We start from the raw sequence: 27,368 nt of genomic DNA on the forward strand, positions 1-27,368 counted from the left end.
AAAGTGAAAAGGAAACAGCGTTATGTTCATTACTTGTTAATGAGCATCACGCATAACGCGTTTTGCTCACCAGCCGTGGCAAAGTCGCGGATGCACGCAGCATTCGTTCGAGAAGATTTATTATTCCACTACACACCCGTCTCCTTGCGTTAAATACCAATAAGTACCTATTATCGACCGGCAAAAAACTTACTCTCGTATGTTTGATATTTAACGACAGTTTCATTGTGTCAGTTCCGTTAAATAGTTAGGATAGTTACATGCAAGCTGCTGTATACCCGAGAGAAATTATAAATATTGACAATCCAGCACGACATCAGCGTACATGAAATTCAATCGAAGTATTTAAAAACATTGACTTACAAAGGTTTTGTAATTAAAGCAAGAGAGTTTTATTATTTCATTGGATTAGTATCAAACAAACATGATAAACTAGATGATGCCCGCGACTTCGTCCGCGTGGATTTAACTTTTTAATAATCCCGTGGGAACTCTTTGATTTTACGGGATCAAAAGCGGCCTATGTCCTTCCCCGGGATGGAAGCTATCTCTGTACCTTTCGTCAAAATCAGTTTTACGGATGAGCTGTGAAAAGCTAGCAGACAGACAGACACACTTTCGCATTCATAATATTAGTATAAATAGATAGATATAGATATGGATCTATGAAAACACAAGGTCAGTACATTTTATCTGTATCTATATTGGAATTTACTCTTAAGTCCAAACATTTTTTTAAGAATGCCTACTTTTCGTTTCAGATGTTGCAAAGAATAATTTTTCTTAATTAAAGTTAAAGTAAATTATTATTGTGTTGATTGGTATAATAATTATAACAGGCACTTTTGTTTTTCTATATAATTGAAAAAAATAGATTTAAGGAGACTAAATGACATTAATTAATAAAATAATTTGAATTATTCAAGAAAAATATTTATAAAAAAAATTGCTTGTCAGTTGAGCCGACAGAATTAAAAACTTAAAACTAGGAAATAACAGTGTGTTTTTGCATTTTCAAATTATTCGTATTATCAAAATATCAATTTTATAATTTTCTAAATTAAAACTATGAACATTAAGTACCTTGTTTATTTTTACATCTATCGGCACTTCGATCATTATTAAATTTAGCATGTTGGTGACGCGACCTTGAAGTTTTTACTCATCCGACATTCGCCCAATGCGTCTAAAGAAGTTTTCACTTCAACAGCATCGTCGATAATAAAATTATGATAGTTATAGTAGATTGTATATTTATGGGCATAGCGCAGGGAATGGGTAAGTCGTTGGGAAAGCCGTTGCTAAGTGACGACGTTGAGAGAAAGAGTGTGAAGGAGAAAGATGGGCATTTCACCGCGCGGGGTCAACGCGCTCGCTGTACTGTCGCTGATTGTGCCCCAATTGTAGTATGTGGGTCTAGGCCGGCGTTCGTCGACCTGCGTGACACACTTAGCTGCGCCCGCGCACGATCGCAGTGCTTTCACGCCCCAAACGGGGGTGGGGAGCACTCTACGAACAGAAAGCTAAGAAAAGTGCACACAGCGCACGGTCTATGTTTCATGAACAAATACCTTTCTATTGCTTCTATGTGCTGCTATAGTGTCACTTTTATAGCATTAATGATAATGTTAAAAACAGAGCTACAATCACTTTCTTAGTGGCTACGTTTCTCTGTTATAGATTACTATGGTCGAGTTTTTAATTAAACAACGCAAATTGAAGTTTCGTGGGCTGCCAGTTTTTTTGAAAAATGTGCAACAAAAGAAGATTGACATAATGGAGAACTCTCAGGCATGCAGGTTTCCCCTCGATGTTTTCTATCACCGCTAAAGCAAGTGATATTTAATTGCTTAAAAGGCACATAAATACGAAACTTAAGGGTGTATGCCCGGGATCGAACCCCAGAACCCCCGAATAGAAGGAATAGCCGAATAGAAGGCCGTCGTACCTATTAGCCACTAGGCTATCACCGCTTTTTGGAATAATTATTTTACAATTTGACATTAGCTTATGTAAAAGTTCTTTGTTTAATTATAAAATAGAGTATAGCTTCCCTTTCATTTATCTATACGAGTATTTGTTTCAAATCCTCGACGTCCTTTTTAATCTCATACATTTCAAATGACAAGACGCGTTATGTGAACTCCGGTCCACAGCTCCTCACTTCTGAATTTTGATCCTGCAGGGGACCTTCCTAAATCATCCTGATTTAGGAAGACCTATTAATTATATTATTATTACTTATTTATCAACTAAATCTTGAGAATAATACTGTGGGTAAAATTATAATATTTTAATTTGCTTGTTTTGAGGCATGAAGTGTAACAGCGATTATTTATTTAGGATCAGAAAAAAATATCATGGTAATTTAAAAAGTAAGCCCGTTTTTTGGAATGGCATGTCTGCTATACCCTCATTTATTTCTTTCATGAGATATTTTGTAATAAGGATGCAGTTTTTATACCAATTAGGTATACCTACCCAAACTTAAATGATTCACCCGTTCTCCTTAAAAGTGCAGCAGTAATTTAGAACTCGTCATTATATTGAAGATAAATGTTGGATAATCACTTGAAACAGTGAGTTGCATAAAAGTTTTAGCGCGCCTTTTCTTAGGTGGTTTTCATGTACTTTTAAATTCAATTCGGTAGGAACAGCATTCCGAACCAGTGGTAGATTATTTTGACGATTCAAAAGCACTTGTAAAAGTTTAATTGAATAAAAATAATTTGAATTTAAATTTGAATTTGACAATGCCTGGCGCCAAGTACTTTTTTTTTGTTAACGGAGGGTGGAGGAGGGTGGAAAGATGGGAGGAGATCCTTTTATGTGAGATTTAGTCAGTGGTCATCTTCAGCGTATATTAATAGGCTCTGGGAACTTTACAAAACGGTGGCTGGTAGCTTTTGCGCGACACCCATTGGGCATCTTGCGGAATGTACTTACTTCCCCGACTTCATGCACTTTTCATGTAGACACAACAGCTTGCGCCATATATTGCCAGGGTCGCATACTAATAGATGGAAAAAGGAGAAATAAGCGGCCAGGGCTCCACTCCAGCCACTCTTGACCTCGAGGTCCCAACGTCTGAGACTACTGGATGGACGAATCAGGATGTTGATCAGTACCGCCCTAATGTCTAGACATTAGGTATACATACAGCTTTGCTGAGCGCGCCTTGTAATGCGTTTTTTCATAGGGCTCTGGGGCATTCTAGAGGTGTGAAACATATTCTATTTGTTGAGATTTCACATTATGATGCTCTGTATTACGTAAAAATAATGTATAGACTATCCGTACAATAAGTTAGTTATGTACGTTAAAATAAGAGCGCCACCTCGCCAACAAACTGGCCCACCAGTTTGGCGAGCTATAGTATTAAAGATCCATGTTAAATTATTTTGATTAAATAAATTAAAATTAAAAAAAAATTATGACTCCTCACGCGCCATTTTAGCTCTAGAGATGGGTCACTGTCATGTCAAAAGTACGGTACAAAAATCGTACTATTGACATGATATTTGATACTTACATAAAGTCAAAATGGCGCGTGAGAACTCGTTTTTTAAGCATTATAGCATGTACGATTTGTGTATTGAACTGTACCGTGACCTTGAATGGTTAATTTAACATGCAACCAAATTTTTTATGATTTATTAAATGCCGTGAGACTGTAGCTATAAAAGAATATTTAGATCTTTTAATGAGTTTGGTTGAATTGATTGCTGGTCAGAGTTAAATATTTCATTATTTCTATGGAACGTTGCTAAGAACGAGTACTGGTAGGAGTCGTACAATCTATCATCACAATACTTTTACAAAATTGAGCAGTGCACATAATTACCTACTCACTATAATAACAATCCTGATTCCTAAAGTTAAAGCCGCCTTTGAATCATGAAATTTTAAAATGGATAGTAAATTATATTATCATTTTTATAATGTTGGAAATGATATCATTCGACAGACGTCCACTGCTGGACATAGGTCTCTTGTAGGAACTTCCATATACCGCGGTCTTGCGCCGCCTGGATTCAGCGGCTCACTGTGGTCTGTGCTGTGACTCGTTTGATGTCGACTGTTTATCTACGGGGCCTGCCAATGCTCCGCTTTGCGCTGTCACCATTCCAGCATCTTGGGACCCTATCAGTTTTCCCAACTACGTGCTCCGCCTATTGTCACTTAAGCTCTGCAACCAACTATGAGACCGGTTGGACTAATACCAACGGGTCTCATAGTTTGTTGCTCTGATGCTTCTACGGGTCTCATTTCTTCATGAATTATGGTCACATTGAAATTGATTTGAATTGATCAGAATTACTCATGAAAATATTTTCTTTAAATAGTCATCTTGTTGGCCAATTTCTTTTTTTTTTTTTGATCATGTCCTATTGAAAGTCTTATGGAATTATTAGTGGTAACGACAGGGAATGCCGCTTAATTAAGCACAGTGGGCCAGCCATTGAAATTACTAATAATGCTTACGAGATAAGCGTAGCTCGTTAGCTTCGGGAGAACAAGGTCGGGTGAACTAGAGCAAGGTCAGAACGGGCACTCTTCGAGTGATAGCACGACCTTTGAATTTATTATCGCCCCGATCACAATGCGCACACTTTAGCTTGAGCCACAGCTTAAAAGATCCAGTATACCTAGTATGAAGAGGCCGGAAAAAATGGTTTTACCTAACTGTACCAGAAGAGAGATAAGTAATGTTTTTCGCGTGTATGTATGTTTGTGTCAAAAGTTGCTTATAATCACCTGTACCTAACCTTGACGAGTTACTAGATTTTGACCAATGAGCTGTCGTTAGATTCATCTTGGCTTGGGAGTGTCGGCATCTGGTGAATTTTGAAAAAATATCGCAGACATAACGTAAAAAAAATGTTTAGCAGTTAAAGCTAACAAAAAGAATCTCTACATTATTTAAGTGTTTGGTTGCATAAAGTACTTCCTTAGAATTACTTATTATTCTTTGCTGCCCACATTCTGAGTTTCAATGGCGTATTTTTTAATTTTAAGTTACTATTTTTATTAAAGTTTTGTTTAGATTATCATTAATGAATTGACTGCATTTTGTTACACTTTTCTCGCAAGTTTCTATCGAGACACCCAGTGCGCCTGTGTGCACCTACGCAAGTTGATTAATGAGCATTCTTTATACTAGTCACTGTATTCACTTGATTGGCTATACATATATAGTTATTTCTCATAGTACTAAAATAGCATTTTAATTCACGACGAAGGAAAAAACCTAGGCAGAGTTCTGTAAGGCGCTACACACTACTTAAATTATTGTAGGTATTTGTAATTTTAAACGTTTGTTATTTTATTACTATAGCTAAAAAGAAGGAAAATAGGTATCATAATGCAACCTGCTTGCGGTTTAAAAGGATTATGAAATGAGAATATGGTTAATAAAACAACAGAGCAGATTCTACGTATTCCCTTCTCCGCCTCTCCGAGCCTGCACTTATACTACCTATAATATTTCAGGGAGATAATATTTAATTTTAACTTCAGTTTATTAAGTGGCTACTATGGTTGCATTGTATTTTCATTGGTACACTTTACTTTCAATGTTATAACTAATTCGTTGTCGAGTCAACCATAGACGTCCACAACTGGACGAAGGTCTTGTGCAAGGATCTCTACAGAACACGATTTGTGTTGCTTGGGTGTTGGCACCAGTGGCTCCCAACTACTCGTTTGAGATCATCACAGTAAGACGAGCACTTTAATACTTGGATATACCGGTAGTTAATTTGGCATATTATCTGCAGCGACTTTAACAAGCCAAGTTTCCACTGAATCGGCTTTCTCTTGGTCCATAAACGTGAAGCAAAATGGGTAGATATATAGGAACGTTTCGGTTTGAATAAACTGCCGCAGCGTAGTACATGGTTTAAGGTACTGAAAGTCATAGTTTTCGTAAATCTGGTGCTCGGGAGGCTGGAAATCATAGAACCTAAGAGCGAGATGATTTGTAATGACTCTCGAAAGAGTTTGTACATAGTTACGATTCAGAAGCAAGGCTGTAATTCTTCAATTAAGTACCTACTTACTAATTAATTCATGGAAAGTTTATGGCCCTTTTAAACGCCTAACTTTTAAAAGCCTGAATAGTGGAATTTCTGAAAGTCCTTTGTTAGGGGCTCATAATAAATAGGTAGTGAGGGTCTACGTTATAAGAGATAATCTAGCAAATTTTTGCAAAATCTAAATTTTCTAGACCTAGTGGTTTAAGCTGTTAAATCTGTAAATAAAATGAATCCAGCAGTTGCATCTTCGAATATTTATAACTATCTACCTATACCTAATGAAAAACAACTCACAAACATAAACACATAAATTCTAAGAACTTAATCCTTCCCTCCCGCCGGTATTGTATAAATATTATTGCACCAACGACGGGTAATGTAAGCCCTACAATTTCATTATAAATGCATATAATTCAAAAATTAACTACTATCCGAAGGCTTCGCCCGAGCAGCCGCAACGAGCCATTCATTACTCACAAACAAAACCGAGCGAAGACAAAAATAAACTGTCATGATAATTGATAGCCGCATTCGCAACGTTCAGAATTAAATGGGGGAGAAACCATTGCTATGCAATACGAAAGATACACGAATTTCTCGTGAAAATTAAACAGAAAAATCATTAAAATTAAGATAAATAAATAATTACGGCAAATGGTTTTTTCGTCGTCGTCATTTCAACCGGCGTATCTGCTGGATATGTCTTGCAAGGATTTCCACAACACAAGTTGTCCCAGTGGAAAACCGGTGATCTGACGACACTTGACGACACCGACACCAAAACGTGACACCAATGAACTGGTATTAGTTTGTTTTTTATTATAATATCATATTATAGCAATATATTATATTATGTTATAGTAGCTGAGGCACGCGTCTTCATTACTGTGGATATAGGTTTTTAAAAATCCCTTGGGAAATCATTGATTTTCCGGGATGAAAAGTAGAGTTTATATATTAATCCAGGGTATAATCTATCTCCATTCCAAATTTCAAACAAATCCGCCCTTAGTCAAAGCGTAGTAGAGGCGCAGCTTTGTAAATTCATCCAAGAGGACTGCAGCCAAGCTGCCATTGTGGGTATCATGACTTTTCGAAGGAACTGCGTATCTTTGCCTTTTATATCAACGGGATGGGCTAATAAGAACAGGTGCTTGAAATATATTTCAACGAAACGTGAGAGCGTTCTGAGAACCTGTTGTGCATCCTTAGATAGTGAAACGAATCGCGCATGACGTCATACGGGATCTCGAAATGAATGGGTGTACTGTCCAGAACATTGATACAAGCGATGATATTATTGGAACATTTTTCCTTTTAAGAGGGGTCTCTCCGTCACTCGCTTCATACAAACGTAGTTCCAATTTCATTTGAATATTAAGCAACCAAAGTCCATGAAATTTTGCAGACATATTCTAGAAACTAATATCTATGTCTGTGGTTTTCCAGATTTCTGTTAAAATATTCGGTTTCAAAGTTACGCGGTCTTAAAAATTTACATACAAATCTTTGAGCCCCTGTAATTTTAAAACTACATATTTTTAGAAAAATCTAAAACACCACAGACACAGATATTAGTTTCTAGAATATGTCTGCAAAATTTCATGGACTTTGGTTGCTTGGTATTCAAATGAAATTGGAACTACGATTGTATGAAGCGAGTGACGGAGAGAGCCCTGTTAACATTGTTTTGTACGTCAAAGTATCTGACAGTAATCTTTTTATACATAATAATATTATGTATATTATGTTTAAGCATTGTTAATACACCTATTAATCACCCTGTAACTCTAAAATGTAAGCGAGTCTTGTACACTTTAGCATTGCACATGAATTAATACATAATATATAAAAACTTAAAGGCAGATAAACTGCAACGCACGCACAACAGACGGAAACGTTTAAGTGCGGAAACCAGCCCAGAGAGAAGAAGAAGAAACTGCAACGCGGCACGTTGGAAACGTTTCCAACGGGAGCACTAATAGAAAATGCAAAGTTTATTTGGAACTTTTCTATTGTTCTTCCTAGGCACTACTGTCTCAGCAGACTGGTTGTGATCGTCATTTCAGCCGTAGCTCGCTTAAAAATCCGACTCCAATCCTCCCCGAAGGTTAATTTTCTTGCATACTCTTGTCTCAGTATAAAGAGAGACTGAGTGGTCCGATGCCTTTGATCTCAACGGAAAATGACGACCACAACGCCCCTTCATCATAGGGTCCTAACTATGAAGGCCAGTTCTGGTCGCTCCTTCGTCCCGCACTTACCGCACGATTGTTTTGTTTGTATTCTAGATAGAATGCTTCGACGATTTTCTGCATCTTGCTCATGTGCAAGTGTCAATTGGGTTTATAGTCTATTCATCTCTTTGTTTTCCGGAAAATAGGTACAAGTACTAGCGGTAATTCCTGTTATGACTCACGTCTAAATGACAAATGAAGCGGAAAATCCAGCTTTTTAGACCTAACACTATCGCGTCATCTGGCAAAAAATGCAACACGAGTGTAAAAAGCGCCATCATCATATTCAACCCTTGCATCCTACGTCATCGAAAAGGCACGCAATACATGAGTCAGTTTTTATTTTTATCATTTTCCCGTCTCACAACCGCATAGCAACCGGATTATTTCTGCTGTTGTAGAGTCATTTTAGCAGGACATTTTTGACTTTATTAAGAATTGTTAAGAACTAGACGATGTCTATGATTTCGTTCAGATGGATTTAGGTTTTTATAAATTCCGTAGAAACTCTTTGATTTACCAGGACAAAAAATAGCCAGATTTCCTTCTCTGGGATGCAAGCTATCTCTATATCTTTCGTTAAAAACTGAAGGGCCGTGAATCTAGCAGACAGACATACAGACGCACTTTTATATTTACAATATTTATATAAATATAAGTATGGTTAATAGTTATACAAGAAAAAAAAATATTGGCGGACACAGACATAAATCACACACCAGACATAAATCTCTGTAGAGCAACCATAAATCGTAGGTCTATGAGTGCAACAGCTGAGTTCCTTAAAAATGAAGGATTAGCCTACGCCCGTGTCAGAATGAAAACTATGTACCAAATAGAATATGATGTCCGCAACATTTTCCACGTGAATTTAGGGTTTTTAATAATCCCATTGGATTTATATTATTAATAATTAGAATTAAATACTTAGTTAAATTTAATACTTAATTTAAATACTTACTTAGAATAAAAGTTTTCTCTGCATCGGTGTTGTTGCTATAATATAATATCCTAATAATTACCTAGACGAAGCTATAGTCATTACAGTTGGTTAAAATATCAAAAGAGACCTTTTAAAATGTTTCTACTGTAGTACAGTGTATTACCTGAGGCTTTAGGTGTAATAAAGTTGATTATTTATAATTTATATTTCACTCAATCTGGTTATTAAGTGCCGTATAAGTGTTTTTTTTAAACCGGTGCATTAATATAAATTGTATAAAAGAGCCCGTGAGGGTCTGACCTTCGATATTTTATAAAAGCTGAAAGTTTTTATACGTATTGTCCCCAACACAGGTAGTAACGATCAGCGAATATGAAGTTTGAATCAATCAGCTTTGGTAGATAACAGGTAACGAAGATGTATACAGGGTGGTCAAAAAGTCGTGGATCAAACGAAATAGGGAGATAGAGGAGATCATTTCTAGCAAAAAAATATTCTATAGCATGGCCATATTTAAATTGCCCTAAGAGTTTTGAATATTATTGGGCTTTTTAACAAAATACCAGATTCTCTTACAATTAGACTAATTAAAAAAAAATGAGATAAAAAACAATAAAACAAACGATGCTGTGTCATTACTAGATAATGTATCAGCAATACAAACCTTTTATTGAGGCTCTGGCTACCAAATTACAAGAGCAATTAATTTTTTTCCAAAACTTTTAAAGCGTTACCAAAAATTAAATGTCACTTTAAAAGCGCACTGTGAAAAAAAAATGTACTACGGAAAAGTGACCCTGTATCAGAAAAATTTGCTGATTTAATGCCAATTTAAATGAGGTATAACACATTACTCTTTGTTTCGTAATTCTGGTATTATAATCGTTTTTTCATATCAAGGTGCAAATTTCAGTAGATTAGTTTAATTCAAAATAATTTTGAGGATTATCATGCTGCTAGTTAAACTGCTAGTTTTTTGTACGTTGGAATGCTATAAATATCACTGTGCTTGTCACACTTAAAATTTGTGAAAAGAACAGAAACTCTTCACTACCACCACGTGCCAGAACTACCCAGAACGACCGTCTTGCAAGTAGTTCATCTTTTCTAGGAAACAAAAGGATAAAGAAACTATGCTTCCCGTTCACACTAATCATCCTTTCTATTTGCATTGTTGGAATAAGGAAGGATGTGAAAGAGAGGTATAGTTTTTTTTATCCTTTTGTTTCCTAGAAAAGAGGGCGTTCTGGGTAGTTCTGGCACGTGGTGGTAGTGAAGAGTTTCTGTTCTTTTCACAAATTTTAAGTGTGACAAGCACAGTGATGTTTCTAGCATTCCAACGTACAAAAACTAGCAGTTTAACTAGCAGCATGATAATCTTCAAAATTATTTTGAATTAAACTAATCTACTGAAATTTGCACCTTGATATGAAAAAACGATTATAATACCAGAATTACGAAACAAAGAGTAATGTGTTATACCTCATTTAAATTGGCATTAAATCAGCAAGTTTTTCTGATACAGGGTCACTTTTCCGTAGTACATTTTTTTTCACAGTGCGCTTTTAAAGTGACATTTAATTTTTGGTAACGCTTTAAAAGTTTTGGAAAAAAATTAATTGCTCTTGTAATTTGGTAGCCAGAGCCTCAATAAAAGGTTTGTATTGCTGATACATTATCTAGTAATGACACAGCATCGTTTGTTTTATTGTTTTTTATCTAAATTTTTTTTAATTAGTCTAATTGTAAGAGAATCTGGTATTTTGTTAAAAAACCCAAAAATATTCATAACTCTTAGGGCAATTTAAATATGGCCATGCTGTAGAATATTTTTTTGCTAAAAATGATCTCCTCTATCTCCCTATTTCGTTTGATCCACGACTTTTTGACCACCCTGTATAATTACCTACTCCCCATTTTCATCAAAGTATAAAGTGTAATTTTTTATATTGTCTTCGGGATAGTATTAGCCATGCATGCATTGCCAGACCCTTAGTATCGTGGCAATCTCCTGCAAGACACCCTTAAACTTTAACAATTTATTGATATATCAATTATACTTTGACGAAAGATTTTATACAAAGTTACCTGTTAATTGTCAAATCTATGATGATTCAAACTTCATCTTAGTCGCTGATCGTTCTTTCCTGTGTTGTATAAAAACTAAAAGTTTCTTTGCACATTGTCCCATGTGTGACCCAAACTTTTAGTTTTTATAAAATAACGAAGGTCTGGCCCTCACAGGTTCTTTCTCTATAGTGTTTATTGTGTTCGATATAGAACAGGACCGGCCTAATTGCTGGGTAAATTGACCAAGTGATCAATTCAAATAATGTAAAAATAATATATAGATATAGGTATGCGTGAATTGTTGATACATTTTCAATTTTTCGCACGCTTTTTGTATGTCTCAGCGATGGCGCCACCGCCGGGCAGGTTGAGTCGCCATTTTGGTACTTCAAATGAGTGTTAATAAAAAAAAAATACGACAATGCCACTCATATGCCACTCAACAAACTAGAATATGGAGCACTAAAATGATTGGACGTATCTTTATCTGTCAGACCGTTAAGTTTTCAATTTAATTTTGATAGGTACATACTTATTATACACACTTATTACAAGACTTATTACATAGTCATTATAAAAGTAATAAACCGCTATTGAATCCTATTGTGGCATAAATAATATTATTATGATATTGCTAATGCACGCGATTCGTCCGCGTAGATTTTATCTTTTGATAAACTTTTACTAATACTTTTGATAACTTTTTTGATATTTTAACTTTAGAGGCATTTAGGTTTTAAAAATTGACTTCAACAACAAAATTTATTAACTTAGGATCTAACTAACTTTATACTATTTTTATGTAGACTGTAGTTTGGTATTAGAGTTGTAACTGTGTTATTCTTTTTCAGGAGTACCTACTTCCTAGTTCACGACAACCTCAGGTGCCTGCACTGGGCCGGGCAAGACTACTTCAGGTGCCTCGATGATGATCTCGGGTAAAACTGCTTCGGGAAGTTCGATAGGTCCGGGAATGATCTCGGGTAAAACTGCTTCGGGAAGTTCGACAGGTGCGGGAATTATCTCGGGTAAAACTGCTTCGGGAAGTTCGACAGGTGCGGGAATTATCTCGGGTAAAACTGCTTCGGGAAGTTCGACAGGTGCGGGAATTATCTCGGGTAAAACTGCTTCGGGAAGTTCAACAGGTGCCGGAATTATCTCAGGTAAAACTGCTTCGGGCAATTCTATGGGCTCAGGCACGATTTCAGGTAGTATAGGCTCTGGAAGCACGTGGTCTTCATCTACAACACCGGTGTCAACGTTGTCTGGTGTGTTAACGTTGACAATAACCTGCACTAGAGGCAAGGGGTTAGCGAGCGTAACAGCCAAGATGGCAACTAGGGCGACGAAAGTTTTCATGTTTAGCTGGAAAAGAGAATAAAGATGTTCATTGTTCATATATGATATTATTTTATATGCAATATAATTCCATATATTATTATTACCATAACAATTATCATTATAAAACTAAATATAGAGAAAGTATGAAATTCATCATATCATAGAGATACTATAACATAAATGCGAATTATTTTCAAACCAAACTCATAGGGTGGTTAAATTCTTTCACATAATGTGTAGCTTCTAATCTACCCATAACTTTACCGAGTTAGCAGCACCAATATTTTTAAATAAAATGTTTTAATAAATAAAGATTAAAATTTAAATATTTGAAAAACAAAAACGCAAAAACGGAGTAAGTACAAATTTTTCACTCACCTTTTTTTACAAATTATTTCCGTAACTGACTGATATTATTATTGAGCAAGTCTTTATATCAATTTTGAATTGTTTTATCTCTGTTCGGTAAATTCACAAATCCAATCATAAATTCTACCGTAACGATTTCCTGCGATGTGTTAGCTACTTTTATTGTACGTATTATAAAGATAATAATTAATATGAGCCCTAAAAATGATTGATAGTACCAATAATATTATACAAGTGTATTTATAATTGATGTTCAATAAAAGCATAATACAAATAGTAGAGAAGAGAGCCATAATTCTATTTTCTTTTACCGTGGTTTTAAAGGATACCCCCTAAGGGCCAACCGCTACAATCCCGCTGCATATTTCTTTTCCTACTTCCTACTATGTATGTAGGTATCTAGGTACCTAGTCAGTTTATGATAAAAATACTATTCTATTATACTTCGTTAAATGTTAAAACAAATGTCAACAAAATATTATCTTCTGTGCGAATAAAATATATCTCATTTTTATGGCCAAAATCTGACAAATAAACAACATTTATCTTAAGATAAAGAAAAACACTTGTTGTTTATTACAAATAATAAATAAACAAACAAATAAACAACCAATTTACTCTACAACAATTACTCGTATACACTTTTGACCATCCCAATCGTATTTGTTATCATCTAATGTTTTAGTGTCAAATTGACTGCTGCTCAAGAAGCAAAGTCAAATTGTAAGTACTAACTAAATACATCACGACAATCCAGTGGCTATTTCTAATTCCATATTTTTCTGGTACAGGTTGGTTTAAGTGAACATAGTTGGAAAGCTGAGGCGCCGCGCCGGTGGACGATCAACTCTATGCCCGTGGAAACTGTGCCGCGATGTTCGTCTCCGAGTAAAAGTACTTTCTTCCAGCCGCTTTCGGAAAGTAGTCTAGTATAAATTTCCTCGCTTAGTAACCTTGTACGTCGTGACATAAGGCTTGCCTGCGTACGCACTATAATTAGAACGCTCGTTTTATAGCCGTTCCGAGAAACGGCAATCAATACCGCGCCTCTTTACTGTGCAGGCGCATCGTGAGAAATAACATTAAACGTGGAGATGATCACGTAAATACAAAGATTCAAACAATGGGAACCTAACATTCTTTTGTATATTAGATATCTATTAATTCCAATCAGACTGTTCTAATGAGGTTTAGCTGTGAATGAAATCCTTAGGCACGAATGAGTGGCTATTGTTATGTAGATAAACTTTATTACCGATCACCTGGAGCCTATGCCTACTTATAAAACTACGACGTTTCTTGCCGGATTGCTAGTTAGCATTGTAAAGATTTTCTTTGTTCCAAAAGTCATAGACGGCTGATTTTGTATTAATAGATATTATAGGAATCATCATTATCATCATTAAACCATCAACGGTTTATTACTAAACACGGTTCTCGTCTTGGAAAGAGAAGGGTTTAAGCCGTAATGCACCACGCTGGCCAAGTGCGGATAGGCAGACTTGATACGTCTTTGAGAATGTTGGAGAACTCTCAGGCATGCAGGTTTCCTCACGATGCTTTCCTTCACCGCTCAAGCAAGTGATATTGAAAAGTCAGAAGTGCAAGCGCTAAATCGTATCACCAACCCGATTAATAGGAGTATATAAAGTACGTATATAACTACAGTTTTAAATAAAGCCATACTAAAATTTTAAATACCAACTAAGTGAACTGAGGTCTCTATAATTTCACCATCTAGAATTGAGGTAAGAAGTTGAGAGTTCACTGCAGTCGTTGAGTTCGTATCAGAGAAAATCGCTGAACATGTCACGAGTGGGGTCATAACTGATCCACGTTCAGATCATAATATGACTAAGCAGTAAGTATGTCAGTTTAGCTATGCTTTGAACAAAGAGGAATGTGAAATGAAAAATGAATTTATTGTTGAGTTCTTGGACTCTATTTTCCGATTCACATTCAAATTTTACACCTAAATGCGGGATGATTAGACATTTATATTCTAACATGCTGTAAAGCCGTGATAGCCTACTTAGTGGTTTAAAAGACGTCCTAATAGGCATGTCGTTATAGGTGTTACCGACAGTCCTCTGTGCAGGGCCTGCATGGAGGTCGATGAAACACCGACGCACGTGCTCCTGAAGTGTGCAAGCGTGGCAGAACATCGAGAACGCCATCTGGGATCCCCAACCACACTTCATGAAGCCCTCGGCAACCTGGGCGGTCTACTTGGCTTCTGGAGCGAGCTTGGATGGCTGGAGTGAAGACTTCGGCGGGGAGGGCAACGCACGCACAACAGACGGAAACGTTTAAGTGCGAAAAACCAGCCCAGAGAGAGAAGAAGAAGAAGGCATGTCGAGGGTTCGATCTCGGGCACGCACGTCTAACTTTTCAGAGTTAGTGCGTTTTTAGGCGATTAAAATAAATGACTTGTTTCGTAAAAGAAAACAGTAGCCCTTCTCATTCTGAGAAGAGACCCGTTCTTAGTAGTGGGCTGGTGTTGGGTTGATCATGTTGACGATGTTGGATGAAGTTCTAGTATACAATAATAAATTCTATGGACTCTATGAAAGCAAATTGTTCCAAAGCAATTGTTGTAAAAAATCATAGATAGGTACAGGACAAAGTCGCGGGCATATATAAAATTACTAAAGTTTAGGGTGTAATGATTCGATAATCTTAAATTTAGTATTATTAATATATTATTATTACACGTTGATTCTCGTGACTTCGCCCGCGTGGATTTAGGATTACAAAATCTGAATTCTTTGATTTTTCGGGATAAAAAGCACTCTACGAGTATGGCCGTCTCCAAGTCGCTAGCTTTCTCTGTACTACGTAAATTATGCCCAAAACTTCATTCATGTAGATTTAGATTTTTAAAAATGCCATGGGAACTTTTCAATTTTCCGGTACCAAAAGTATGCTATATTTTGTCCTCGGGATTCAAGCTATATCTGTAACAAACGGTCAAGCTGTCAAAATCAAACGAATGGGCCGGGAAAAGCTAGCAGACAGTGAGACAGATGTACAGACACACACACTTTCGGATTTACAATAACATATTAAGTATGGATTATTCACATTCGCTTGGTTTCTCTATAAAGCACAATAAACCCGACTAGCAGCAGACAACAAAGGGCCCGATTCGCCATAGTCAGCTATTAAACGGAGCCTTCGGAAATTTGGCACTTTTTATATGTCTGGACCTCAACAAAGAGCGATTTAACTGCTTCGAAAGGAAATAAAAAAATATTTTCCATTGCTTTCTACGTTGCCTTCCGCACACGTGCCAAATTAGGTCGAGGAGTTCTTTAGCAATTTTTAATTGGGATCTTTCTGAAGAGCTTTGAAAATGTTTACTTTTTAAATTTTTTGATTTTCTCTCTCAAATTGTTAGCGTACCGTAAATATTTGGTTCGTTAAACAAATATTACGTAGCTACGTATTTTTTCTACTTTAAACATAAAAACTCGTTTTTGCTCTTGTTTTTAAACATCGTTGCATATTATAATTAATCCATACTAATATCACTTATGCGAAAGTGTGTCTGCCTGTCTGTTACTTTTTCAGAGACCATCCATTTAATAGATTTTGGCGAAATCTAGCTTAATGATTGTATTTTTAATAATAATTATCATTATATTCAATGATTATTAATTAATCAAAACAAAGGCAATATTAAATGCATATTTCATAATAGGCATTTAAAATATATAAAAACACTGGTAAAATTAAAAGTATTTATAGCGTCGAAACTGCGATCAATGTACGACGAATGCCTACAAATCGCAATATAATTTATCTTACATGGTGAGCGGCTGCGCGAGCGCATACGTTTGGCAGTTCCGTGCGCAGAGTCAGCTTCGCGGCAAATTTCGCCGCTCTCGCCCACTGATCTACATTTCACCTCCAATATGGGTCAATAACTGCCCACGCTCAGCCCCTCCGAGCGCGGCCATTCACCTCGCCACTCCAAATCATTGTTCGCCAAATGTAAAGCGTAGCTTGAGGTCGATGAACCCGCCAATGGTACGGCTGCTGTCAGTGCGAGGTTCTTCTGCGAATGACACTCGATACGATACCGACAGTCTTAATACAAACATCCTCTGCCGGTTCATCACAATAAGTGTTTTGGTATGTGGTGTTTATCTATACTAATATTATTAATGCGAAAGTGTGTCTGTCTGCTAGCTTTACAGGTCCCAACAGTTAAACCAATTTTGATTAATTTTGTACAGAGTTAGTTTATATCCCTGGGACGGACATAGGCTCCTTTTTATACCGGAAATTCAAAGAGTTCTCAGGGGATTCATAAAGGCCCATATACGTTTAACCGATTTATATGAACGGTACAAAGGTGGCTTGCATCCCGGAAAATCATGGGTTTTTTAAAAACCTAAATCGACGTGGATGAAGTCGCGGGCATCATCTAGTAAATATTATCCCACCAAAAACATTTCATGTAAAATATTGCCAAGACTCACAAGTTCATAATGCTTTCACTGTTAAAAAGTTATGAGATCTCTAGTAGAGCCAAGCCCCTAGCTGAGCTTAGAATTTCGCTGCCCATGGGACCTATCCCAAGTCCAAAGTATATAGCTCTTAAATGCTCTTGAGTATATCACATTTATAACAATAAAGAACAAATAACTCTACTTACAAGCTCTGATTCTACAAACCCTAAATCTTGGTTAAAAAAGGACGGCTTGGCCGTTTAATGTTCGTGGTACTTTTATCTGATATGATATATTTTAAGCCCGGAATAGCTTGTGCGACAATCATGAAGTATAATACAAATTAGTAATTGTCGAACAAACTATTCCTTATGACCTTAATATAATATGTTATGTCATGTAATAGTTTTACGAACATTAAACGGCCAAGCCGTACTTTTTTAACCAAGATTTAGGGTTTGTAGAATCAGAGCTTGTAAGTAGAGTTATTTGTTCTTTATTGTTATAAATGTGATATACTCAAGAGCATTTAAGAGCTATATACTTTGGACTTGGGATAGGTCCCATGGGCAGCGAAATTCTAAGCTCAGCTAGGGGCTTGGCTCTACTAGAGATCTCATAACTTTTTAACAGTGAAAGCATTATGAACTTGTGAGTCTTGGCAATATTTTACATGAAATGTTTTTGGTGGGATTTCATTTCTTTTTGGCAGGTGCCCTAGATTTTTTTTTTTGGATCTATTTTTTGTAGGTACCTACATCATTTTCATGGCCCGCTCTCTATCGTTACCTCTTTTTTTAAAAGCTTTTATTCCACTTGCAATGTATGTAACTATGTTTGTTTGAGTGGAATCTTGCAACTCAATTTTAAAGCAGATATATCAAATTTTAGTCTTTTAGGAGTTCAGGAAACACATTTTTTAAATGTACAGACTGGGAAAAGTTTATTTTCCTGTTGTTTGAATGAAATCCCTAGCCTACATAACAAATTTCAGTCTTCTAGGACTTAGGGAAGTACTTTAGAACTTTTGACTAAAGGGGTTTTGAATGGCAATAAATCTGAAACCATAACAGGTAGACAATTGATACTTGGTAAGTTTGATAAGTCTGTCAAGGACATATTATCCTGAAAATATCAGCATTCTTAGCGATAGACTTTATAAATAATTTGCTTCCCCCATACGTGGGAGTGGAGGGGGAAAATTTTGAATTTCTTAATTTTCCTGTAGTTTGTATGCAATTTATAGTGTACACACCAAATTTCAGTCTTCTAGGACTTCGGGAAGTACCCTAGAATTACAGACTAGAAGTTTTGACTGTCAATAAATCTGAAACTATAAAAGCTAGACAATTGATACTCAATGCGTTTAATAAATCTGCCAAGGACATCTTATCCTGAAAATATCAGCATTCTAGCGACAGAATTTACAGATTTGCTTCACCCTTAAGAGGCGTAGAGGGGGGGCATTTCCAATTTCTTAATTTTCCTGTAGTTTGTAGTCAATTTCTAGTCTACATACCAAAATTCAGTCTTCTAGGACTTCGGGAAGTACCTTAGAGGTTTTGAGTAGAGGTTTTGATGATCATCAGTGAGGGACGAAATCGGCGTATTTTAGGTATCAATAAATCTGTAACCATAAAAGCTAGATATTTGATACTTGGTATATTTGGTGAGGACACCTTATACTGAAAATTTCAGCTTTCTAGCGTCATCCAGACCGAAGTTATGACGGGTCGAAAATACGGCGAAACACTTCGAGAAAAAGGTACGTAGCGCCCCGGCCGCCGTTTGGCTCGTCTTGGCGGGGGCACTGCCGTGCCCCCTGATATGTGCGGTGTCAAGATTTGCCGGACCTATCAGCTATGGAGCGTTGAACCTAAGCACTACATTTTGCAAGTGTTGCAAATAATTTGCAGAATGTTTGAGAGAACGGTAGAGTTCGTATTAGGACATGATTTAAATTTTTATATCTTGTAGCTATGCAAAAACCTAAGCGTTTTAAACAGCAATTATAGAATTTAAAAATGTGTCCAATTACTTTGCTACATCTACCTGCCAATGAAAAACTACTTTTTTTTTAGTTTGCACTAACGAAACAGTACGATAAAAACATGTCGAAAATCTGTTTTCTGTTATACTGTTAATGTATCGAACACACCTTTGCAATGTTGTGTTATTTGTTGAAAAGAAACTTGTTTGACATTTCAATTTTCAATTAGATCTTGAAATCCGTCAGAATTTACCCGATTTTCTGCAGTGCGACCGGAAATTTAACAAACCTTTCACGTTATGCCCTTTTTGCTATTTCTCAGAATGTCTTTTTTTTTTCATAATGTCCTTGAGTGACTGTTAGGTATTGTGATGTGGGTTTTCAATTCAGGGATAAAACTAGACCTACTCTTATTAAGTAATTGAAGAGTAACGTAAGTGCTTGACCGGTTTGCAGTAAATTTCGCCAGTGACCCACCAAATTGACTCTTTCTATTGACTTCTGTTTAACGTTTTGTATTTCAATCAGTTTGCAGTGTGTACGTAGGTACTCGTACATTTAGGTCTGCACTTACATTGTTGCTTCCTTCTTCACGAAATGTGATATGCAATAATACCATACATGAAAGTTTGATTGTAAGTTATGATGTATAGATGAAGATTAACTTTTGATCCAGAAATCAAGCTCTGGTTGGTTACATCAACAAAAAACTATACGGAAGGATCTGTGATCCCACCTCACCATTATCCAAGGAAAACCCCCACCATTATGTTATTAATGGAAAACGTTCCTCAAACGTTGGCAAAGAGGATTAAGATGCAGGGAGATAAAGACATCACTTACAAAGTAAGAGGTGAATCGCATTAAACAAGAACTTTGCGTCCATTAAGAGGGCTCTCTCCGTCACTCGTTTCCACTCGTTTCATACAATCGTAGTTCCAATTTCATTTGAATATAAAGCAACCAAAGTCCATGAAATTTTGCAGACATATTCTAGAAACTAATATCTATGTCTGTGGTTTTCCAGATTTCTGTTAAAATATTCGGTTTCAAAGTTACGCGGTCTTAAAAATTTCATACAAATCTTTGAGCCCCTGTAATATTAAAACTACATATTTTTAGAAAAATCTAAAACACCACAGACACAGATATTAGTTTCTAGAATATGTCTGCAAAATTTCATGGACTTTGGTTGCTTAATATTCAAATGAAATTGGAACTACGATTGTATGAAACGAGTGGAAACGAGTGACGGAGAGAGCCCTGTTAAGCTTGGCAGAATTTTTGTTAATCAACTAAGTTATTTATATGGTATGGCATACCACACTTCTTTGTTTTATCTATCAACAATAAACCACTCAAAGTAAGATATCCAGACACCTTTCCATAGAAATAACAAAGCGACGTTTCACAAGAGCAACATAAGTACTTGCGGGTTTATAACAGGCAACAATGTAAGATCTAAGATGTTGGCCTACAAACCACTATACTTGTCCTGAGGACTTGGCATTATAACATCCGTTTAGATTTAGACACACCCGTATTATATGCATACTAATACTAAAAATATGAATTATGAAAGTGTGTCTGTCTGACGAAAATCAATTTGCTTCAAAAACAGGTTGGCAATGGCAGGTCCAGCGTACTTGTGCTGGTAGAGGTCAGTGATTTATATGCAATCGCGATCTATGAATCTAATGTCTTTCTATGGTCTTTCTTGACTTCATGTGACAAGGCTAAACCATTAAAATATACAAGCTATCCAAATATTTGGCTGAAGGAAAGTGGCGCGCTGAACGACCGCGCCGCATTCGCACAAAGTGTCACGTTGAACTCTTACATAAGGACTTGATGTGCTTTCGAAAATATAATCGGCTGTTTTGACCATTTCTTCGCGTACTAAGCCTTTGTCCTTTTAATCACGTCGCGAGAAGAAAGTTGCTAGCTACCCGTTCACAAGTAGCAACCGTTTATGGTAGAGTGCTAAACCATGACACAGAACACAATTAAGTTTTAGAAACATATATTTTTTTGTATTTATTGAATTCCGCATGAGGCAGTATTCAGTGCGTATTGGCCCATGATTGTTGCTAGTTTGTTTTTTATGCGACCAGCACAGTTGGCCCGGAGCGGTAAAAGGCTGAAACAAACAGAACGCACTGCGTCATTGTTACGTGTCATATCAGGATCCTGAAGTTATAATGATTACTTCTATACCGTTGAGACTGCAAAGCGCGTGTTAGGTTGTGACTTAGAAAGCGTACTTTGACTTTGTTCAGACAAAACGAGACAGATTTATCTACATAAATTTGTCTCGTTTTGTCTGAACAAAGATAGATACCTATGATTTTGTTCGTTTAAACTCAAATTACATTACTCTTGTAGTTTGAGTTTTAGTGATTTAGTATTTTTCAAACCCACAATGTATAGCGTGCAAAACTCGGAGTCTACCAACCCCGCCTCCGACGTGGCATTGACCCCGCGGCACCTAACTACGCAACGTTCATTGACCTCTAGTGGTTTTATTTGTAACACATTGTGAACTGTTAAAAATACAACTTATTCGCGTTTTTTTTTTGTGGTATCTTATCATTAATCAACAGTACTATCATCTGACTTCGTTTTTGCTAGCATTCTGATTACACCCTGTATAATATGTGTGATATACGTCGTGTGACGTTCTCCCGTGCAGTCGTCGTCGCGCCGCGCTGCGGTCGCTTGTAGTGAGTGTTTCAGGCTTAATAGTATGTTGGACAGGTTGCGCCTCAGAAGCCCAAGAAACACTTCGCTCGCTCCACATTCAGCGAGTTCGGAGGCGATGACTCTTCGTGACCGTGTCCCCCTTAACGAGTGCTGCTATATCTCGCCAAATTTCTCTCTTCTGTTCGGCATTATCACGAACAAAAAGTCAAAACCCGTTCGCTCGAGGCGCGGCCTAGTTGAAGCGAACCCTACCGCAATTTCATTCGTTTGCGTCCACTATTCACAACGGCGTACAAAATAGTAACTTTTACCACCACACAAGTGATAATTTGTAGGCCCAAATAAATAGCTATCGTCTACAAACGAGGATACTGAATAAAGCATTTAGGTTAAAGCTAAGAATGGTTTTTATGAGAATAATAATTTAGAACGATGCAGCTCGAAAACAGTTATTAAACTTAAGTACTTTACTTATTTAATGAAATTGCACAAATAATTAATTTAAATAATCAATGTATTTTAAAATCGTTAAGTATGCTGTCTGACAAGAACTTTTAAATTGCTACTAGAAACTAACAAAGCTATAGATAATTCAATCCACGAAGACGCGCCCCACTCTTTTCCGCAATCGCTTACAGTGCAAGTGTGCAGTGTAAACTGCAAGAATGTGAGTTCTATTCTTACGCAGCGAGTAGCAATGTGGGCACACGCACACATAGTTAAATAGCAAAAAATTTCATAATTAACTGGAAGTATGCTCTACTTTATATTTTCACCTACTTTAAAAAAAATATATATAAGACGTGATGGTACTGTATTTATTGAACTAATTGTGTTATTGGCATAGACATATAATACTCGATATTGGTTACTAATAATATTTTAATAACAACAAATATTGTATACTAGATGATGCCCGCGACTTTGTCCGCGTGGATTTAAGTTTTTTTAAATCCCGTGGGAACTCTTTGATTTTCCGGGATAAAAAGTAGCCTATCTGCTAATCCTGGATATTATCTATCTCTATTCTAAATTTTAGCCAAACTCTCACCTTTATAATATTAGTGTGATGTGAAGTGTGATATTGATAATATGTATAAGTATAGGCGTCACTCAGAAAAATCAATACCTCTTTTTTTCTGAGTGACGCCTATAAGTATTTAATATAATGATTTAAATATTTTTAACGAATTATTGGAATATCCTCCCAAAACCTAGCGAAAAACACAGGAACAAAACACGAAGAGGTTATCCAAGAGTTTTATCATTTCATATCATAATTTTTTATCATTTCTATTTTTATTCAAAATTCAAAATATTTTTATTCAATTAGACTTTTATAAGTTCTTTTGAATCGTCAAAAGCATCTACCACTGGTTCGGAATGCCTTTCCTACCGAGAAGAACCAGCAAGTAACTCGGCGGTTGCTCTTTTATCACAATTCAAATCTGTTTTTTAAAATAACCTAACATAAGAAAATCCTTCAATTACACTATATATTATTACATTAAAAAATAATAATATATACAAAAAATTAAAGTAGAGCAACTTTCCGATGGATCACGATACGCAGCAAAGCAACCCAAATTGACCGTGTACACTGAGCCGTGGTCGACTCAAGACTAATGCTCGGACTGAACTCCCCGCACCCCGCGGTTTCCCCTCGCGATAAATAGTGGGGCGCGTCTTCGTGGATTGAAATATCTATAGCTTTCTGTTTGATAGGCAATAAAGATACTCGTATCCTTACTCAAAACATGCCGCGCACAAAGTTTCTCATTCTTCTTTGACGCAATCACATATCATAGTTATTATCATATTATAATCTTCCATACAATACATACCTACGTACTCGTATGTACTCATTTTCAGACAAAATTTTGGAACTTTTTAAATGATTGCACGCTGAGGACTGAGGCCTTATAAATTTTCAACTAACGTGATTTCGGTAGGTAAAGGTAAAGCTGTATTTTTATGAGAACTTAAGTGTATGGAATGGAGGGCCCAACAGTTTACACTGGCCTAAGCCCTAGTATCGTAATTTGAAAAATCCATACTTAGTTGATACAAGTAGGGTACTTCGTTAACTTGTTTACATTAGGGACTTTGACTATGATTACAATGATTAGCGATAATAAAGTGATAAAATAGCCCCCACAAACCTGACGTAAAATCCCATAGATACCCTAGGCACGCAATATCTACACAAGTAGTTCAGGGGTATACCTACATAAATAGGTCTCAGTAGACCACTCAATAGACCACCATCTAGTTAAAAGTTTTATTGCAAAAATAATAAAAATGTACAGTTAAATTATAAATATCTACGAGAATTAAGTTTCACAGCGGATTAACACAGATTTTCTGAGTAGGAAAGTTGTAAATTTCAACGAGAAAGCATAATCATTTCTCCTTTCTCGATTGGCAACTAACCGTCCTGCTATGAATGTTAGAAGTTTATTTAGAACTCTAAATGTACCTTTATCTATTTGATGTACGACATTGCTGGTAGGTACCTACCAACAATAAATTATTTTCGAGATTATAAGGACAATCAATATTAATTGATTAATTAACTTTTAGCTGAATCCTTTAAAAAACAAAGATAGAGCACCATAACCCCCGGGGAATCAAGAAGCCAACCGAAGTTTGTGCTCCTTGGTGCCTCGAGACCCAAATATTAACAATACATCGATCGTCATTCTTTCAATCCATAAAGTTTAGTTTTCTATGTGGTTCGTACCTATTCATGATTGTCAAAAATACATTCATTAACAATGGAAAAATGCTAGATAAATGCTAAAGACCTAAATATTTATATGTATGCAACATTTAGACAGAAAACCAGACCTGACCTTTTCAAAGTGCAGCAAGGAAACAGACAAGATTTTTTAAGTGGTTATGACTGAATAATTTAAATAATACAAAATACTATTCAAGTCTGAAATAATTAAACAAAAATTGAGATTCTTAATAGCGGCCGATGCAAAGCTTTACCGATTGCTTTAGCATGGCCAATGTACAAACCTTTTTTGTAAAAATATCTAACTCTTCAATGAACGTATAATTGGTATGGCATAGATATGGCTTACATTACATGCTTATAATTGATAGGTAAACATACTCATATATAGTTAGTAACGCAGTTATACTGATGTTCCCATAAAAATGAGAGGAAGTACCTATCTATATCTCATTGTTATCTATAGGTACCAAACAAATCCCAAAAGATGGAGATAGAACATCTTGTAGGATTACCCAAATAACGATCAATATTGAAACAAATCGAGAGAACTTTGAGCGTCATCAAATATCTGATCTGGGTTAGAGCAGCATACGACAAGGCGTAACATTCGCTTTTAATAATAAAGTTTGATACCAAAATGGTTTTATCGAGTATCGTGTGCAATACCGGCGCGGGCGCAAGCGCAGGCTGAATGGCAGGCGTGAGGCGAGGCGGCTGCGTCCAGCAGCACGCAGCTAAATGTCGCGCACACGGCCTCCGCGCTCACAAACGGCCTTTGCAGTTCAGTGCGGTCGACGACCCGATCGGGGTCGATGACCAAGCCCACATTTAGTTTTCACTTTCGTTCACTAAGGATAGCCGTTCCATACCTATACGTCACTTGCATACATACAGTCGCGTCCGACGCCGGCGCCAGCTCGCGATCCCTGCCCACCCAGAATTCGCAAATAACAATACCCGAACCTATACTTAATACATTACGTATAATTAACAGAAACACTAACCGCTGGATCCTTTAATAGATTCGATTGCGACACTGTCGTATACGAAATCGACTGATGAAACAAAGGTTACCAAAGTCGACAACGGGAGAAGTCCGCTGGTGACTTTACATACGAAATGTGAATCGTAATGAATGCACGCTTAACATTTCAAGCTACGGTTGTCCTTAACAGAGGTTGTTGCTCTAATGATTGGTGGTGTCGTAACTAAAGCTGCCGGTGTCCTTTCGATGCATTTTTAGTTGAATTAGGTAATTTTGATAGATGGTGGGGAAGATGATGGCAAGGTGCGGTATGTGGGGTTGCGGGTTTGACGATGGTTGCGCAAGAGCGGTCGTCGACTCGGTTATGTCAGCTGCTTACGTAAGCGTCACCTCGCAACGCTCTCGGGCGCCAATTGTAGCCCGCGACCGTTTCGCACGTTGCGCGGACTATTTGCGGACGACCACAGCTTGTTAGCACTTCAGCAACTCTTTGAACACTTGCTACTATGTAAATATATACCCATTTTTGTAATATCTATGCAAGTATACTCGATACTCCAACTGCTTACATGACATACAGACCTATTGTATATCCATTGAACCTTCTGAATCCTAACTTTACAATGTTTGTGGTATAAAACAGTCAGATTGTGCCACATTAATTGTTTGCGGCCTTACTCACGATATTTCACGATTTCAAAACTATTATTTAATAAACCGAACAAATATTCGAAGCGAAGAATATTGAATGTACGTACAAAATCCCTAATTAGAATAAACAATTGGAAAAACATACATTGCGTAAGCATTATTAAATTCAACCTATCATGATTCGATTAGGTGCATCAAAATCGTTCATTGTGGCCGTTTAAATGTCGTGGTTATGCCCTCAAGGAGTAATTATAAGATTGGTTGGAGTGGCGAAGGGGCTGAAGCGGTTGCGTCAGTGCACAGAGAGCGGCCGGACTCAACGCACAAGGTTGCAGAGGTTCAATGCTCTAGAAATATACCACCCGACCCCTGGCAACCGCAAGCCTGCATTGGATCGCAAGAGCGGCGTACTGACTACGGCGAGCGGCCACGGCTTGCGGACTCGCCTTTGCGCCCTACCGTATGCCGCGTAGACCAACTTCTACGTCGCGTAGACCTCACTTCAATAATGAGTAAGTGCGGTAATATTGTTTTTGAATGATATTAAATAAGTATACCCGGAAAATTAATTAATTTCACATACGATAGGAGACTAGATACAACAAGATAGTGTAGCAAATTGTTACATTGATAATATCGTAAGTTCTAGGATTCAAAAATAGTAACTGTAGACTTTCTTGACGATTCCTCTCTGTAGAATCTCGATTCCGAACAAAGTCACAATCAAATTATTTATTCAAATTGGGTACCATTGTACCTTTTTGATTGTGAATTGCTGTACCGATGATAAAGTCCCAGATGTAGCACAACACTCAAGAGGCACTAGTTGTCCTACATT

The 27,368-nt window shown here is 36.8% G+C and overlaps 1 protein-coding gene and 1 long non-coding RNA gene across 2 annotated transcripts; one reads left to right on the forward strand and one right to left on the reverse strand.

The window, feature by feature from the left end:
• The first annotated feature begins 8,226 nt into the window (after positions 1-8,226).
• Positions 8,227-26,824, forward strand: LOC123878573. Its single transcript, XR_006798847.1, has 3 exons — positions 8,227-8,316; positions 9,308-9,312; positions 26,815-26,824. It is a non-coding gene; the product is annotated as an uncharacterized LOC123878573 (long non-coding RNA).
• Positions 12,037-13,175, reverse strand: LOC123878561 (magnetosome-associated protein MamJ-like). The gene is made up of 2 exons (XM_045925838.1): positions 13,008-13,175; positions 12,037-12,653 (listed from the first exon to the last, which is right to left on the reverse strand). Exon 2 carries the CDS (start codon positions 12,645-12,647, stop codon positions 12,153-12,155), a length of 495 nt encoding a protein of 164 aa, XP_045781794.1. The 5' UTR covers positions 12,648-12,653; positions 13,008-13,175; the 3' UTR covers positions 12,037-12,152.
• Positions 26,825-27,368: the final 544 nt, after the last annotated feature.

Source organism: Maniola jurtina, chromosome 3, assembly GCF_905333055.1.
Source record: "Maniola jurtina chromosome 3, ilManJurt1.1, whole genome shotgun sequence".
In the NCBI taxonomy this organism is placed as follows: domain Eukaryota; kingdom Metazoa; phylum Arthropoda; class Insecta; order Lepidoptera; family Nymphalidae; genus Maniola; species Maniola jurtina.